At 37.8% G+C, this 17,622-nt stretch overlaps 1 protein-coding gene across 1 annotated transcript in view; it reads right to left on the bottom strand.

Moving 5' to 3' along the window:
* The window catches only part of LOC121217184 (uncharacterized), a 26,429-nt gene extending 9,651 nt beyond the window's left edge, over positions 1–16,778 (bottom strand). Inside the window, exons 1-2 of the mRNA XM_041092719.1 lie at positions 16,557–16,778; positions 16,277–16,493 (exon numbers count right to left, since the gene is read on the bottom strand). Of these exons, the coding sequence (XP_040948653.1) occupies positions 16,277–16,493; positions 16,557–16,778 (439 nt within the window). The remainder of the gene's footprint in view (positions 1–16,276; positions 16,494–16,556) is intronic.
* Positions 16,779–17,622: the final 844 nt, after the last annotated feature.

Consider the following 17,622-nt stretch of genomic DNA (forward strand, 5'->3'; position numbering starts at 1 on the left):
TTCCAGCACGTAGCCTGCGGGCCTAAAGTCCGGATATATTTCCCGCATATAGCCTGTAGACTTTAAGTCCGGATATATTTCCTGCATATAGCCTGCGGACTTTAAGTCCGGATATAATTTTCAAATATCATGCATATCTAATCGTATATTAATACACCTCATTCAACATATCACATTAGTAGTCATTGCCACATTCGAAATTAAGCTCTATATGAGCACCATCATTTACATTAAGTTTCAAGCATCATAGATAATTCTCACATATCCCTTTCACCATTCAAACTTACCCTATTGTGACCATTCGTCTATAATTCATATAAATAAGTTATTTATCATACAACTTAATTCAAGTAAGACCAAAAGATCCCAATTCATCCAATTTACACATATCAAGGCATCATCAAGTATATATTAAAGGTGACTACTCAAAACTTACCTCGGGTATATTTGAACAATTGTGGATAGGCTATTCAATTGCTTTCTCTTTTCCCCTATCTGATTTCGACCCTCTTTGCTCTTGAGCTTAATTTAAACAAATAGTTTATTTAATTACTTACTCAACTTTACTTCTTAGTAATCACATTTGACAATCATATATAGCTCCAATACATATTATATTTTATAAATTATGCTATGACTCAATTTCATGCTTATTTAATCTCTATCTAATTCGCATGTACAAAGAACGATTTACATAACTTATTATGCTACCTTATACATGAATTCAACCATATATATACGAATATCAACTTATTATGAATCATTTCAAGCTAATTAATAGGAAACCATTCATATATTTCACAAAGTAATATTCAAACATTATATCCAATGAATCACAACTATCTAATGCTTAACTTATAACCGAGCATATATCATTACACGTATTTCATAAGCTGATTACCGATCTTATTACTTCAATTTATGCACATATCGAATAGAATAATCCATACGTGAACCATTAGCTAACCTTACCAAATGGACAAATATTCTTAAGATACCATATATATATATAAGTGCATAGTTACCATGTTAACAATAATTATTTTCTAGCTCAGCTGCCGAACCAATATACAAAACTTATGTGCTAAGTACCTTGTCAATATTACCTATATATATATCCAATACATTTCTCATCAATTCAACTAGCTAAGTTAATGTCACGACACATTATAAAATAACCTTACGCCCACAAAGCATGCTCATTATTTACCACTTCCAAACCAATTCACAAGATAATTTGTACAACCAAAACAAGTCATGGCACTAGGTCTTCGTATAGAGTTGATTGCGTGGATGAAAATAACCCCAAAATACTTGGCCAGGAAGTTGATTTATGTCACGCCGCACTATTTCTACGGCACGACACATAATTTATGCCTTGTCTCATTTATTTTGTGCGTTAACGTTCTGGGAAGCTTATGCCTCATTTGTTCTTTTCTTCATTGTCAATTGGGCCTTTAATTATTCATCCTACACACTCAATTAAACATATTAGTACTACCTAAAGCTCATGTCTACCTATTTGAAATTATTGTTGCAGCGACTTAAAAATGCTTTTCAAGGTTTAATGTAAGACGTATGCATCATCTTAGTGCATATTGTAATATTGCAAAATTTTTCAAACATTTTCTTATACAAAGATACTAATAAATGAATATTTTATTTTTATATAAAAAATGGAACATACTCCTTTATTGACATGCTCACTGAAATCAAACTAAACGAAAACAACTATAAGGAATTAAAGAAGAACATGATAACTGTCCTGAGCTGTTAGAAACTTAAAAAAAAATTTGATACTAAGTGCCTTCTGAGCACTCAAGCTGAGTCTAGAAAATGCTTCGAAGAGTCTGATGAGATAGCTCATTGCCATATGCTGGCATGCACGAACAATAGCTCATTGCCATATGCTAGCAAGCGTGAACAACACTCTGTATAAGCTACTGAAGAACTGTTAGACTATTAAAGTGACTCTAGATAAGCTAGAAAAAATGTTTGGATGCCAGGCTATCTTGGCTCAACACTCTTTCATAACTAGCTTGATGAATGCCCAAAAAAAGCCCGACATTGCAGTCAAAGACCATATGATCACTCTTATAGGATACTTTGCCGAGGCTACAGACAAGAAGGCTAATTTGAACTAGAACAACCAAATAGAGATGGTGTTCAAAAGCCTGTGTAACACCCTAATTCTGGCGGATCAAAAGTTTTGGGCGAATAGAAGTAAACAGTCTATCTGGCTTGGTGTTGTTTTCCCAAATGATCATTTTGATGTATACGTGTAGGCGTATTGTAGCTGCCACAAAAATGAGCAAGAGTTTGATTTTATGATATTCTACCATGTATTAAGGAGAAGTTCGTGTTAATAGGTTAAGAGTAAGTGTAGAAAGAGTATTCGCCAAAAGTATAGTACGCTTGTGTAACACCCCTAACTCGTCTCCATCGCCAGATTAGGGTTTAAGAGCATTACCATACAATTGAAAGCATTTAAATATTTTAACATTAAACAATTTAAAGCATATAATAGATCATTCATCCATATACATACTATCCTTAAATCGAGCCCTTGAGGCCTTAAAAATTGCTTAGAAGCAAATCAAGGCCAATTTGAAACAATTTGGAAAGTTTAGGGAAAAGTTCAAAAATTTACAAAACAGGGGTTGTATGGACCCAAATTTACCTAAAATCAAGCCATTTCAAAACCATTCCATGCATGAACATTTAGGCCAATTATGAAAAATTTCAAAAAAACTAATACTTCATCTAAACACACATATATTTGTCACATCCAAAACCTTAATTCAATTAATCAATGTGCCAATGAATGCACCACCATTAGTGTCCAATTATTGCATACATAATCAAGTTCATATGACACATTTGATGCATATAAATGTAGTTTATTTGGGTACTAAAACATACAACATTTAAACATTTCCAAACCATTCAAAACATACCATAATTGCCTCATACTATTATGTACCTAAAACACATCACAATCGACCATTTTTGAGACAAAAAATTGTATCAACAAACCATACACTTTTCAAAAAGTGACCAAAAGGACTTACCTAAACAAACATTATAAGTCCATAAACCATACATAAACATCAAGCACAAACCTAAATAGATTCTTACTTACCGTATCCAATACCATGAATTTATTATAAGCCTATTCAAGCATCATCAAGCTTACTTGTTAGTCGTATAAACTCATTTATAACATAAATAGATTTTATGAGATACATTACATAAGCATCAACCTTTTCATATGGTTATAAACCTTTCCATTAAGTCATTTACCATTCCATTCATTTTTCTTAACTGTTGAACCATTTAGAATTACATCTGATACTTGGGAAAGCTCACAAGAAGTGTGCCTTTACATATAACTGTAACCTTTCCTTTACATCATTGCTCACAGGAGCTATGGGTCGGAATGTAAGCTACACGATGCTGCTTACATGAGCTGTGGACAATCTGCAATAAATGCAGGACCTTAGCCATCGGTAGGACATTCAAGACTAGCACCCGAAACATGAAATCCTTAATCACATGTCATTCGTATCTTAGGAATTCAAAAGGTTCAACTGGGATGCGATATCCGTCAATTCATCATAATGTTGATACGTGTATATTTTGATTCATTTGCATCAAACAACATAATAAATATTCAATTTAAACAAAATTTAAATGATTATAATTCATATGTGTGACAGCCCTAATTTGACCTTAGTCGGAAAGTGGTTTCGGGACCACAAAACCGAGTCATAAAAATAATTAACCGTTATATTCTATGCTTATTGTATGTGTACATGCATGTGTGAAAATTTCATGCTTTAATTTTGTCGTTTGTATGTGAAATTTATTAAATAGGACTCATGTAAGACAATTGTGAAATGTGATAGGTAAATTTAAAAGTGGTTTATTAATGCATGTTATAAAAAGATTGGACTTGCATGTCAAATATCCCTTTTTGTTATTAGTGGCCGACCATGATGATGCTTTAATATTAAATATATGTATTAATTATTAGTCAAATGGCTTTATACTTTATAATATAGATGAATAAAATAAAAAGAATAGAAAAATGGGTGATGAAAACAAAGCTTTATCTTTGTTCTTCTTGGTCGATTAGAAAGAAAGAAATGGGGGAAGACTTTCGGTCAATTTGAAGCATAAGGAAGGTTAGTGAATTGTGTTAGATTTTTGAAATTTTAGCTTGTTTTAGGTTAATCATCTTGTTTCTTACTTAGCCCATGCCAAAACTTTGAATTTTGATGGATGAATTGCACATTCGGTTATGGTTAATAAGGAAATAATTTTATTATAGCCTTTAAGTTTTGAAGAAGAATTTGTTGATGAAAGAAGTTAATCTTGTTAAAAGTATGAATTGTTATTGCTCATATGTGTAATAGCCGAACATGTAGTTGCTTAATGTCTTGAAAAATGTCGTTTAGGTGTTTTGAATTGAGTAAATTAGATGTTTGATGTGACAGCCCAAAATTGACCCTAGTCGGGAAGTGGTTTCGGGACCACAAAACCGAGTCTTATAAATAATTAAAGATTATATTCTGTGTTTATGATGTGCGTAAATGCTTGTGTGATAGTTCCATACTTTAATTTGGTCAGTGTATGTGGAATTTATTAGTAGGGACTTATGTGAGACAATTTAGAAATATGCTAGGCAAGTGTTCAAGTGGCCCATTAATATATGTGGGAAAGTGTTTGTCCTTGCATGTCAAATTAGCCAAATTAAAGCATAGTGGCTGGCCATGCTATGGGTGGAAACATGTCACCAACATGTTATGCTAGTGATGTATGCTAAGAAAAATAAAATAAAGAGCATGGTAATTAAACAATGAAAAGGAAGGGTGATGAAAAAAAAATGGTCTCATCCATACCCCCCCTTGTTGCCGTGAGTTGAGGAAAGAAAACAAAAAAAAATGTGTTCATTCTTGAACACCTTTGGCCGAATAGAGGAAAGAAAGGAAGGGGAAGAGCTTGAGAAAATCGGCTATGGTGGTTTGCTAGACTAAGGTATGTTTGATGTTGTTCTTGAGATGCATGCATGTTTTAGTAGTTGACTTGAGTTCTAAAAACCCATGGTTCAATTTTGTGGATTGATGATGATTTTGTGTTTTGCCATTGATGAGTGCTTGAGCTTTTTGATAGTTGTTGATGAAAAGTGAAAGATATGTTAAAGATTAATATGTTAAATTAAGGCTTGGTAAGCTAGCTATTAAGGTGAAATGCTAATGTTAGTATTTGATTTGGTAATAATCTGTTTGGGGACAGCAGCAGTAAGGTGATTTTGGAAAATCGCCATAATTTGTAGGAGTTGAATTAGAAGCTGAGTGAATTATGCCATTAAAGCTTGAAGAGTCTACTTTCTTACAAAAGAAACTATAAAAACAAAAGAGTTACCGATCTTGAGATATTTGAAGTATTGTGGGGCTGAGTCAAAATGACTACTAGATTCCCTGTTCTGTTTTTAGGAAATCATTATAAATTGTACAAAAATGATTATAAGATAAAATTTATATGCTTAGACTCCTTAATGAGTCTAGTTTCAAATTAGATCAAATACAACACATTTTGAATTCTGTAAAATGAGAAATTTGATTCGTAGTGAAGAGTGGTCAGAATAGTCAAACAGTGAAACAGGGGAAACTTTAAGAAAAATCTGGTATTGATTGGCCAAGCCAAAAATTCTGAAAATTTTATGGATGGAAGATATACGAGTCTGTATTCAGGGAAAATTAACGGCTAGTGATTTGGAGTTTTGTAGCTCCAGTTATAAACAATTTAGCGACTACTGCTCGGGAAAACAGCTCGTAGTGAATATGTGATTTTGTTGTAAACATTAATGAAAATTTGCCAATGAGTTATTTATTGACTATTATAAAGCTTACTATAATCTATGTGTGTGAAGGTCAAATCAATATATATATTATTCTGAAAGTAATACTTGAATAGTCGATTAATGACTATTTTAAATTTTGTGGAACTTAAGCTCAAGAGCAAAAGGGAACTAGATCCGATAAAGGCAAAGAAAAGATCACTGAGTAGTCGAGTTGGAACCGTCTTACCCAACACAAGGTAAGTCATTAAGCATGTAGTTGGTATTATTTCAAATGGTCATAATGTTTATGTATTGATGCTGAATGAAATGAATAAATATACATATATATATGCATGTACGTATGTGATGATGAAATTGTTGAATGAAAAGAAAAGAGGTAAGATGTACTGAGTTGTTGATCTCGGCACTAAACGTGCGGGTATAACCATTTATGACCATGAGATTGGCGCTAAGTGCGCGGGATTAAATTGTACAGCACTAAGTGTGCGATTTGACTATGTTGCACTAAGTGTGCGAAATGAATATGATGCACTAAGTGTGCGAATTGACCATGCGGCACCAAGTGTGCGAGTTTGACTATGTAGCACTAAGTGTGCGATTTGATTACGTAGCACTAAGTGTGCGAGTTGATTATATAGCACTGAGTGTGCGGACTCAATATGCATTCGTGAATCATTATGGACACTATGTGTGCGACACTATTGAGTCGATCGCGGACAGCGGATCGGGTAAGTGTCTTGAGTACATGGCTAATAGGTGCTATGCTTATACTTGGTGTTGAGCTCGGTAAGTTTGAACCTATGTGACAACTATACTTGAAGTCACGTACATAAAATTTATCGTAGGATGGGTGAAAGGCCGTTTAGTCGTTTGATTGTAACGAAAATAAATTGATTTATGAAAATGCTTCAATGTCCTATTGATGAGTATATGGAATGTGAATGCATGAATTGATATGAAATTGAATCGATAGGTTGGAGGAACTATGGTATGGTTCGGAATGGTTGGAGTAATTAGCCTCGTTCCATTTTGTTTTCTCTTGTGATAATGTTATTGATGGATGGTAGTGCATAGCTTATGACTTACTGAGTTATAAACTCACTCGGTGTTTCCTTGTCACCTATTCTAGGTTTCTTGGACACATCTCTTTTTGCGTGATCGGGCCGTCATCGAAGTCATCACACCGGATAGCAAGTTTTGGTACTTTCTTCTTAGTTGGCTTAGAAGAACATTTTGGCATGTATAAGCTATTACGTTGTGTTTGAACTTTGGCATGTAAACTTTAAGCCATGCGAAAATGGCACGAATGTTCGATTGAGTTGGATCAAGGGTAGGCATAAAATGGACCTAGTTACTTTCGTAACAGATGCTGGCAGCAGCAGTGTCATGAGATTGAAAAATCACTAAAAATAGTAGGAGTGGAATTAATTGATGAATAAATTATGTAATCGAAGCTCGATGAGTCTGTTTTCATCAGGAAGTAACGAAAAGATCATATGGGCAGTATATTAAGAGATAATCAGATTTTTGTGGGACAGGGCCAGAACGTTTCTGGATTCCCTGCTCCGACTTTGGAAATTCATTATAAATTAACCAGAGATAATTAGGGGTCGTACCATATATGTATAGATTCCTCTCTGAGTCTAGTTTTCATAGAAACAAACGGCATCAGTATTGAAGCCCCGTGCAGGGAGATATCCAAGTCGTAATGGGAAAAGGTCAGTGTAGTCGACCCCTGCAACATGGGAGACTTTGACTAATAAACTGTACTAATTGGCCAGACCAAAAATTATAGAAAAAAATACATAGATGGGCACATGAGTCTAGTTTCTGGGAAAAATTACGAAACTGATTTTCGAGTTACGAAACTCAAGATATGATTTTTAAAACCACTAGTACACAGATTGGGCAGTGTCTGGAAAATAAATTTTATAAGGGGTTAAAGTCAGTTAACACCTCGTGTTCGACTCCGGTGTCGGTTTCGGGTTCGGGGTGTTACATTTGATTGGTATCAGAGCTATGGTTTAGTCGGTTCTAGGACTACCATAGCACGTATGAGTCTAGCTATACATGCCTTAATGTTAATGTTTAAAAGGGTGATGACTTCTGACGGTTGAAATGTTTTTGTTTTGATTAGTAAATGGATCCCGGTGTAGAAAGAACCCTAGCGGATGACGTTGAGAGCGTAGCGGCTGCTCCTGCACAAGGGACGCCGCCTGTTGAACCTCAGTCATCTGCGAATAATCAAGGTGAGGGGGCTAAACAAGCCTTCTTTACCATGATGAATGAGTGGGTCGCGCAATATGCCCGAACCAACCCGGCTGTCCAACAATTCCCAAATTTGAATAATCCACCCCAAGAGCCTGTAATGCCATCAGTCGCTGATCCTGTGAGGCTGAGTAAGCCACCTGTAGACTTGATTAGGAAGCGTGGGGCCGAGGAGTTCAAGGCCATAGTAACTGATGATGCCGAAAGGGCCGAGTTCTGGCTTGATAACACCATTCGGGTGTTCGATGAATTGTCATGCACACCTGACGAATGTCTAAAATGTGCTGTATCTTTGTTGCGAGACTCAGCCTACTATTGGTGGAGGACCTTGATTTCCATAGTCCCGAACGAGCGAGTAACTTGGGACTTCTTTCAAACGGAATTCGAAAGAAATTTATTAGCCAACGGTTCATTGATCAGAAGCGTAAGGAGTTCTTGGAACTCAAGCAAGGCCTATGACTGTATCTGAATACGAACATGAATTCGTAAGACTCAGTAGGTATGCCCGGGAGTGTGTAGCTGATGAGGTTGCTATGTGCAAAAGATTCGAGGAAGGATTGAATGAAGATTTAAAGCTACTAATGGGTATTTTGGAAATAAAAGAATTCGTAACACTAGTCGAACGAGCCTGCAAGGCGGAAGAACTTGGAAAGGAGAAGAGGAAGGCTGAATTTGAAGCTAGAGATTATCGTAAAAGATCGACGGGTAAAGCTCCGTTCTCAGCTGTAAAGAAGTTCAGGGAGGACATTAATAAGTCGAGGGCGACTGCGGGAATTTCCATCAGGGCAAGACCATCGATGGGCTCCCGAGCTACTTCGGTAGCTAGTGTGGGCAATAATCGTCACGAGAAACCTGAATGTCCCCAATGTGGAAGACGACACCTAGGTGAATGTTGGGGCAAGTCTACTAGCAGGGCCTGTTACGGATGCGGTTCGAAGGACCACTTCATTAGAGATTGCACGGAGCTGGATGAGAAGAATAAGATTCAAGGTGCAAGACCTAGTGGAGTGACATCTAGAGGTAGACCACCGAGAATTTTAGGAGGCAGGGGTGGAGTCAGAGGGGGGCCTCTGATACGGCCGATCGAGCCGAGAACCGTACTCCTACTAGAGCATATGCCATTCGCGCACGAGAGGAGGCATCCTCCCCCGACGTCATCACTGGTACCTTCACTCTCTTTGATACTAATGTGATTGCATTGATTGACCCTGGTTCTACTCATTCATATGTATGCGAAACCTTAGCAACCAGTAAGACTCTACCTGTTGAGTCTACTGAGCTCGTAATTCGAGTATCAAACCCTTTGGGTCAATGCGTACTTGTTGATAAAGTGTGTAAGAGATGCCCTCTAATAATCCGAGAATCTTGTTTTTCGACTGATTTGATGCTTTTGCCGTTCGACGAGTTTGATGTTATTCTTGGTTTGGATTGGTTAACCGCGCATGATGCGGTTGTGAATTGCAAAAGCAAGACTATCGATTTGAGGTGCGCAAATAACGAAATATCCGAGTTGAGTCTGCGGACTTAAGGGGGTTGCCAGCTGTAATATCAGCAATGTTGGCCCAGAAATATGTAAGGAAAGGGTGCGAAGCATACCTCGCGTATGTACTTGATGACAAGGAGTTAGAAAAGAAACCCAAATCGGTGCCGGTGGTTTGTGAATACCCGGATGTTTTTCCTGAAGAGTTACCGGGTTTGCCACCTGTTCGGGAGGTAGAGTTTGGTATTGAGCTTGTACCTGGAACTACGCCAATTCGATCGCTCCGTATCGTATGGCACTAACCGAGTTAAAAGAGTTGAAAGCTCAGTTGCAAGAATTGACGGATAGAGGTTTCGCTCGACCGAGTTTCTCACCTTGGGGTGCACCAGTATTGTTCGTGAAAAAGAAGGACGGAACCATGAGGTTGTGCATTGACTATCGTCAACTGAATAAAGTGACGATAAAGAATAAGTATCCGTTACCGCGTATTGATGATCTGTTCGATCAATTAAAGGGAGCATCGGTGTTTTCAAAGTAGATTTGAGATCGGGTTATTATCAGTTGCGGATTCGAGATTCGGACGTACCCAAAACTGCTTTCAGAACGAGGTACGGTCACTACGAGTTCTTAGTGATGCCGTTCGGGCTCACTAATGCCCCTGCAGTGTTTATGGATTTGATGAATCGGATCTTCAGGCCGTATTTGGATCGGTTCTAGTTGTGTTTATTGATGACATCTTGGTCTATTCAAGAGATGAGACCGAACATGCTGAGCATCTGAGGCAAGTGTTGCAAATTTTGCGGATAAGCAGTTATATGCTAAGTTCAGTAAGTGTGAGTTCTGGTTAAGAGAGGTTAGCTTCTTGGGTCATGTGGTATCCGCATCGGGTATTCGAGTTGACCCGAGCAAAATTTCAGCCATACTTAACTGGAAGCCTCCGAGAAATGTTACCGAAGTCCGGAGCTTTCTAGGGCTCGCCGGTTATTACCGACGATTTGTCAAAGGTTTCTCGATGATAGCCACACCAATGACGAAGCTACTTCAAAAGGATGTTAAGTTCGAATGGACGGAGAAATGTCAGAAAAGCTTCGATCAACTGAAAACTCATTTGACTGAAGCTCCAATTTTGGTGCAACCCGAATCGGGTAAAGAGTTTGTCATTTATAGTGACGCATCCCTACTTGGGTTGGGTTGCGTATTGATGCAAGAAGGTCGAGTTGTGGCCTATGCGTCAAGACAATTGAAGCCACACGAGAGAAATTATCCGACCCATGATCTTGAACTAGCCGCCATTGTGTTTGCATTGAAAATATGGCGACATTATTTGTTTGGTGAGAAGTGCCATGTGTTTTCGGATCACAAAAGTCTCAAATATTTGATGACTCAACGAGACTTGAATCTGCGACAAAGACGTTGGCTTGAGTTGTTGAAAGATTACGAGCTTGTCATTGATTACCACCCGGGAAAGGCTAATGTGGTTGCGGACGCCTTAAGCCGGAAATCACTGTTTGCTTTGCGAGCGATGAATGTACACTTGTCTGTTCTACCTGACAATGTGTTAGTAGCTGAATTAAAAGCCAAACCATTATTGACTCATCAAATTCTTGAAGCTCAGGAAGTCGATGATGAATTGGTTGCAAAACGAGCTGAGTGTGTTCCGAATAAGGAATCGGAGTTTCAGATTGATGATGATGGTTGTTTGAGGTTTAGAAGTCATTTGTGTGTTCCAAGGAATTCGGAACTCATTCCGATGATTCTGAACGAAGCCCATTGTAGCCGAATGTCAATTCACCCGGGGAGCACGAAAATGTACAACGACTTGAAACGTCGGTTTTGGTGGCATGGTATGAAACGAGACATCTCCGACTTTGTTTCGAGATGTTTAATATGTCAACAAGTGAAAGCGGAACATCAAGTGCCTTCAGGGTTACTTCAGCCGATCATGATACCCGAGTGGAAATGGGACCGAGTCACAATGGACTTTGTGTCCGGACTGCCATTGTCCGCAAGTAAGAAGGATGCGATTTGGGTTGTTGTTGATAGGCTGACTAAGTCGGCTCACTTTATCCCCGTGCGTACGGATTTTTCATTGGATAAACTAGCCGAATTGTATGTTTCTCAGATTGTGAGATTACATGGAGTACCTATTTCTATCGTGTCGGATAGAGATCCGAGATTCACCTCGCGATTTTGGAAGAAATTGCAAGAAGCTTTGGGTACCAAGCTGCATTTTAGCACCGCTTTTCATCCCCAAACCGATGGTCAATCCGAGCGGATAATTCAGATACTCGAGGATATGCTGAGATGCTGCATCCTTGAGTTTAGTGGTTCATGGGAACGGTATGTACCTTTGATTGAATTCGCTTACAACAATAGTTTTCAATCAAGTATTAAGATGGCACCTTACGAGGCTTTGTACGGTCGTAAATGCCGTACACCATTGTTTTGGACCGAGCTCGGTGAAAGTAAAATTTTCGGAGTTGATTTGATTAAAGATGCCGAACAGAAAGTAAAGGTAATCCGTGAAAGTCTGAAAGCAGCCACAGATCGTCAGAAATCGTATGCGGATTTGAAACGAAAAGACATTGAATATCAGGTGGGAGATAAAGTGTTTCTTAAAGTTTCGCCTTGGAAAAAGGTACTTAGGTTTGGCCGTAAGGGCAAGTTGAGCCCGAGATTCATTGGGCCGTACGAAATCTCCGAACGAGTGGGGCCAGTTGCGTATAGATTGATTTTGCCCCCTGAGCTTGAAAAGATCCATGACGTCTTTCATGTTTCGATGCTTCGACGCTATAGATCTGATCCATCGCACATAATTAGCCCATCAGAGGTTGAAATTCAAGCCGATATGAGTTATGAAGAAGAACCGATGCGTATCCTAGCTCGTGAAGTGAAGGAGTTACGAAACAAAAGAGTTCCGCTAGTAAAGGTGTTATGGCTCAAACACAGGATCGAGGAAGCTACTTGGGAAACCGAGAGCTCGATGAAAGAACGATATTCAAACCTATTTACCGGTAAGATTTTCGGGGACGAAAATTTCTTAAGTGGGGGAGAGTTGTGACAGCCCAAAATTGACCCTAGTCGGGAAGTGGTTTCGGGACCACAAAACCGAGTCTTATAAATAATTAAAGATTATATTCTGTGTTTATGATGTGCGTAAATGCTTGTGTGATAGTTCCATACTTTAATTTGGTCAGTGTATGTGGAATTTATTAGTAGGGACTTATGTGAGACAATTTAGAAATATGCTAGGCAAGTGTTCAAGTGGCCCATTAATATATGTGGGAAAGTGTTTGTCCTTGCATGTCAAATTAGCCAAATTAAAGCATAGTGGCTGGCCATGCTATGGGTGGAAACATGTCACCAACATGTTATGCTAGTGATGTATGCTAAGAAAAATAAAATAAAGAGCATGGTAATTAAACAATGAAAAGGAAGGGTGATGAAAAAAAATGGTCTCATCCATACCCCCCCTTGTTGCCGTGAGTTGAGGAAAGAAAACAAAAAAAAATGTGTTCATTCTTGAACACCTTTGGCCGAATAGAGGAAAGAAAGGAAGGGGAAGAGCTTGAGAAAATCGGCTATGGTGGTTTGCTAGACTAAGGTATGTTTGATGTTGTTCTTGAGATGCATGCATGTTTTAGTAGTTGACTTGAGTTCTAAAAACCCATGGTTCAATTTTGTGGATTGATGATGATTTTGTGTTTTGCCATTGATGAGTGCTTGAGCTTTTTGATAGTTGTTGATGAAAAGTGAAAGATATGTTAAAGATTAATATGTTAAATTAAGGCTTGGTAAGCTAGCTATTAAGGTGAAATGCTAATGTTAGTATTTGATTTGGTAATAATCTGTTTGGGGACAGCAGCAGTAAGGTGATTTTGGAAAATCGCCATAATTTGTAGGAGTTGAATTAGAAGCTGAGTGAATTATGCCATTAAAGCTTGAAGAGTCTATTTTCTTACAAAAGAAACTATAAAAACAAAAGAGTTACCGATCTTGAGATATTTGAAGTATTGTGGGGCTGAGTCAAAATGACTACTAGATTCCCTGTTCTGTTTTTAGGAAATCATTATAAATTGTACAAAAATGATTATAAGATAAAATTTATATTCTTAGACTCCTTAATGAGTCTAGTTTCAAATGAGATCAAATACAACACATTTTGAATTCTGTAAAATGAGAAATTTGATTCGTAGTGAAGAGTGGTCAGAATAGTCAAACAGTGAAACAGGGGAAACTTTAAGAAAAATATGGTATTGATTGGCCAAGCCAAAAATTCTGAAAATTTTATGGATGGAATATATACGAGTCTATATTCAGGGAAAATTAACGGCTAGTGATTTGGAGTTTTTAGCTCCAGTTATAAACAATTTAGCGACTACTGCTCAGGAAAACAGCTCGTAGTGAATATGTGATTTTGTTGTAAACATTAATGAAAATTTGCCAATGAGTTATTTATTGACTATTATAAAGCTTACTATAATCTATGTGTGTGAAGGTCAAATCAATATATATATATTATTCTGAAAGTAATACTTGAATAGTCGATTAATGACTATTTTAAATTTTGTTGAACTTAAGCTCAAGAGCAAACGGGAACTAGATCCGATAAAGGCAAAGAAAAGATCACTGAGTAGTCGAGTTGGAACCGTCTTACCCAACACAAGGTAAGTCATTAAGCATGTAGTTGGTATTATTTCAAATGGTCATAATGTTTATGTATTGATGCTGAATGGAATGAATAAATATACATATATATATATATGCATGTACGTATGTGATGATGAAATTGTTGAATGAAAAGAAAAGAGGTAAGATGTACTGAGTTGTTGATCTCGGCACTAAACGTGCGGGTATAACCATTTATGACCATGAGATTGGCGCTAAGTGCGCGGGATTAAATTGTACAGCACTAAGTGTGCGATTTGACTATGTGATTAAATTGTACAGCACTAAGTGTGCGATTTGACTATGTTGCACTAAGTGTGCGAAATGAATATGATGCACTAAGTGTGCGAATTGACCATGCGGCACTAAGTGTGCGATTTGACTATGTAGCACTAAGTGTGCGATTTGATTATATAGCACTGAGTGTGCGGACTCAATATACATTCGTGAATCATTATGGACACTATGTGTGCGACACTATTGAGTCGATCGCGGACAGCGGATCGGGTAAGTGTCTTGAGTACATGGCTAATAGGTGCTATGCTTATACTTGGTGTTGAGCTCGGTAAGTTTGAACCTATGTGACAACTATACTTGAAGTCACGTACATAAAATTTATCGTAGGATGGGTGAAAGGCCGTTTAGTCGTTTGATTGTAACGAAAATAAATTGATTTATGAAAATGCTTCAATGTCCTATTGATGAGTATATGGAATGTGAATGCATGAATTGATATGAAATTGAATCGATAGGTTGGAGGAACTATGGTATGGTTCAGAATGGATGGAGTAATTAGCCTCGTTCCATTTTGTTTTCTCTTGTGATAATGTTATTGATGGATGGTAGTGCATAGCTTATGACTTACTGAGTTATAAACTCACCCGGTGTTTCCTTGTCATCTATTCTAGGTTTCTTGGACACATCTCTTTTTGCGTGATCGGGCCATCATCGAAGTCATCACACCGGATAGCAAGTTTTGGTACTTTCTTCTTAGTTGGCTTAGAAGAACATTTTGGCATGTATAAGCTATTACGTTGTGTTTGGCACGAATGTTCGATTGAGTTGGATCAAGGGTAGGCATGAAATGGACCTAGTTACTTTCGTAACAGATGCTGGCAGCAGCAGTGTCATGAGATTGAAAAATCACTAAAAATAGTAGGAGTGGAATTAATTGATGAATAAATTATGTAATCGAAGCTCGATGAGTCTGTTTTCATGAGGAAGTAACGAAAAGATCATATGGCAGTATATTAAGAGATAATCAGATTTTTGTGGGACAGGGCCAGAACGGTTTCTGGATTCCCTGCTCCGACTTTGGAAATTCATTATAAATTAACCAGAGATAATTATGGGTCATACCATATATGTATAGATTCCTCTCTGAGTCTAGTTTTCATAGAAACAAACGGCATCAGTATTGAAGCCCCGTGCAGGGAGATATCCAAGTCGTAATGGGCAAAGGTCAGTGTAGTCGACCCCTGCAACATGGGAGACTTTGACTAATAAACTGTACTAATTGGCCCGACCAAAAATTCTAGAAAAAAATACATAGATGGGCACATGAGTCTAGTTTCTGGGAAAAATTATGAAACTGATTTTCGAGTTACGAAACTCAAGATATGATTTTTAAAACGACTAGTACACAGATTGGGCAGTGTCTGGAAAATAAATTTTATAAGGGGTTAAAGTCAGTTAACACCTCGTGTTCGACTCCGGTGTCGGTTTCGGGTTCGGGGTGTTACATTAGTCATTTTGACTAAATTAAGTGCCCACACGTTGAAAATTTTTAACGAAATTTTCACAAAATCATTCTGTGAAATTGTACACCATAAAAATATAGTAAAAATAATTTTTTCGTCATCGGATTTGTGGTCCCGAAACCACTGTTCCGACTAGGCCCAAAATTGGGATGTGACAAGTGTGATGACTATTATTGTACGCCAACTCAACCAAAGGAAGATATTTTTCCCAATTCAGTCCAAACTCTAACACACAGCTTCTGAGCAAGTCCTTCAGAACTTGAATCACTCTTTCAGATTTCCCATTTGACTGAGGGTGAAAGTCAGTATTGAATAGCAACTTGGTTCCCAAAGATTCTTGCAGATGCTTCCAAAATCTCGATGTAAACCTTAGATCCCGATCTGATACTATGGATGTTGGAATTCCATGGAGACGTACAATTTCAAAAGTGTATAGCTCAACCAACATTTCCTACAAACAATTCATGCGCACATGAAAGAAATTGGCTAACTTAGTAAGCCAATCTACGATTACCCAGATCGAGTTCTTCTTTGAAGGATTAAGAGGAAGACCCAAAACAAAATCCATGGTGATCTTATCCCACTTCCACTCAAGTATCTCTAAGGGGTATAGCTTGCCTGAGGGAACTTGATGTTCTGCCTTTATCTGCTGGCATATCATACAACTTAAGAAGTACTCTGCTATTTCTTTCTTCATTCCAGACCACCAATACAAGTATCTGAAATCACGATACATCTTAAAACTTCTTGGATGAAGTGAGAAAGGTCCTCAGTGAGCTTCCTTTGATAACTCTTACCTCAAACCATTTCCAATAGGCACATACATTCTTTTCATAAATCAGAGTTTGCCATATTTTCCTAGACTAAAGTTCATTGCTTCACTAGACGCCATACGCTGCTTGTACGCATCACATTTCTCATCCTTTAATTGCTCTTCCAAAATCTAGAAAAGAAAGGTAGGTCGAACAGTCAACTCCATAATGTGTGATCCATCATCTGCTAGATAAACATTTGCTCGAAAGGATGCTAATGTTGCCACAATTTTTCTGCTTAAGGCATCTGCTACTAAGTGAGCCTTTCTAGGATGATATTTAGTTGCAAGATAATAAATATTTCAGAAGCTCTATCCAACGTTGTTAGGGAAAATTTAAATCATTCTGCTTCGTCAGGTACTTTAAACTTTTATGGTCTGAAAACATGCGACACTTCTCTCCATAAAGGTAGTGTCTCCAGATCTTTAGCGCTAGTACCACCGCTACAAGCTCTAAGTTATGAGTTGGATAATTATTTTCATGCGGCTTGAGTTGGCGAGATTTATATGCTACAACTTTTCCTCTTAGCATAAGTACACATCCTAGCCCAATTAAGGATGCATCTGTGAACACAGTGTACTCCATGCCAGATTCTGGTTGGGCTAAGATCGGAGCTTCAGTTAGAACTACTTTCAACTTATTGAAACTCTTCTGACATGCTCTTTTCCATTCAAACTTTTCTTTCTTCCTTAACAATTGTGTCAGAGGTGTTTCCAACATGGCAAACCATTTTACGAACCTCCTATAGTAACCCACCAAACCCAGAAA

The sequence above is a fragment of the Gossypium hirsutum genome, chromosome D05, assembly GCF_007990345.1.
Source record: "Gossypium hirsutum isolate 1008001.06 chromosome D05, Gossypium_hirsutum_v2.1, whole genome shotgun sequence".
NCBI classification, from domain to species: Eukaryota; Viridiplantae; Streptophyta; class Magnoliopsida; order Malvales; family Malvaceae; genus Gossypium; species Gossypium hirsutum.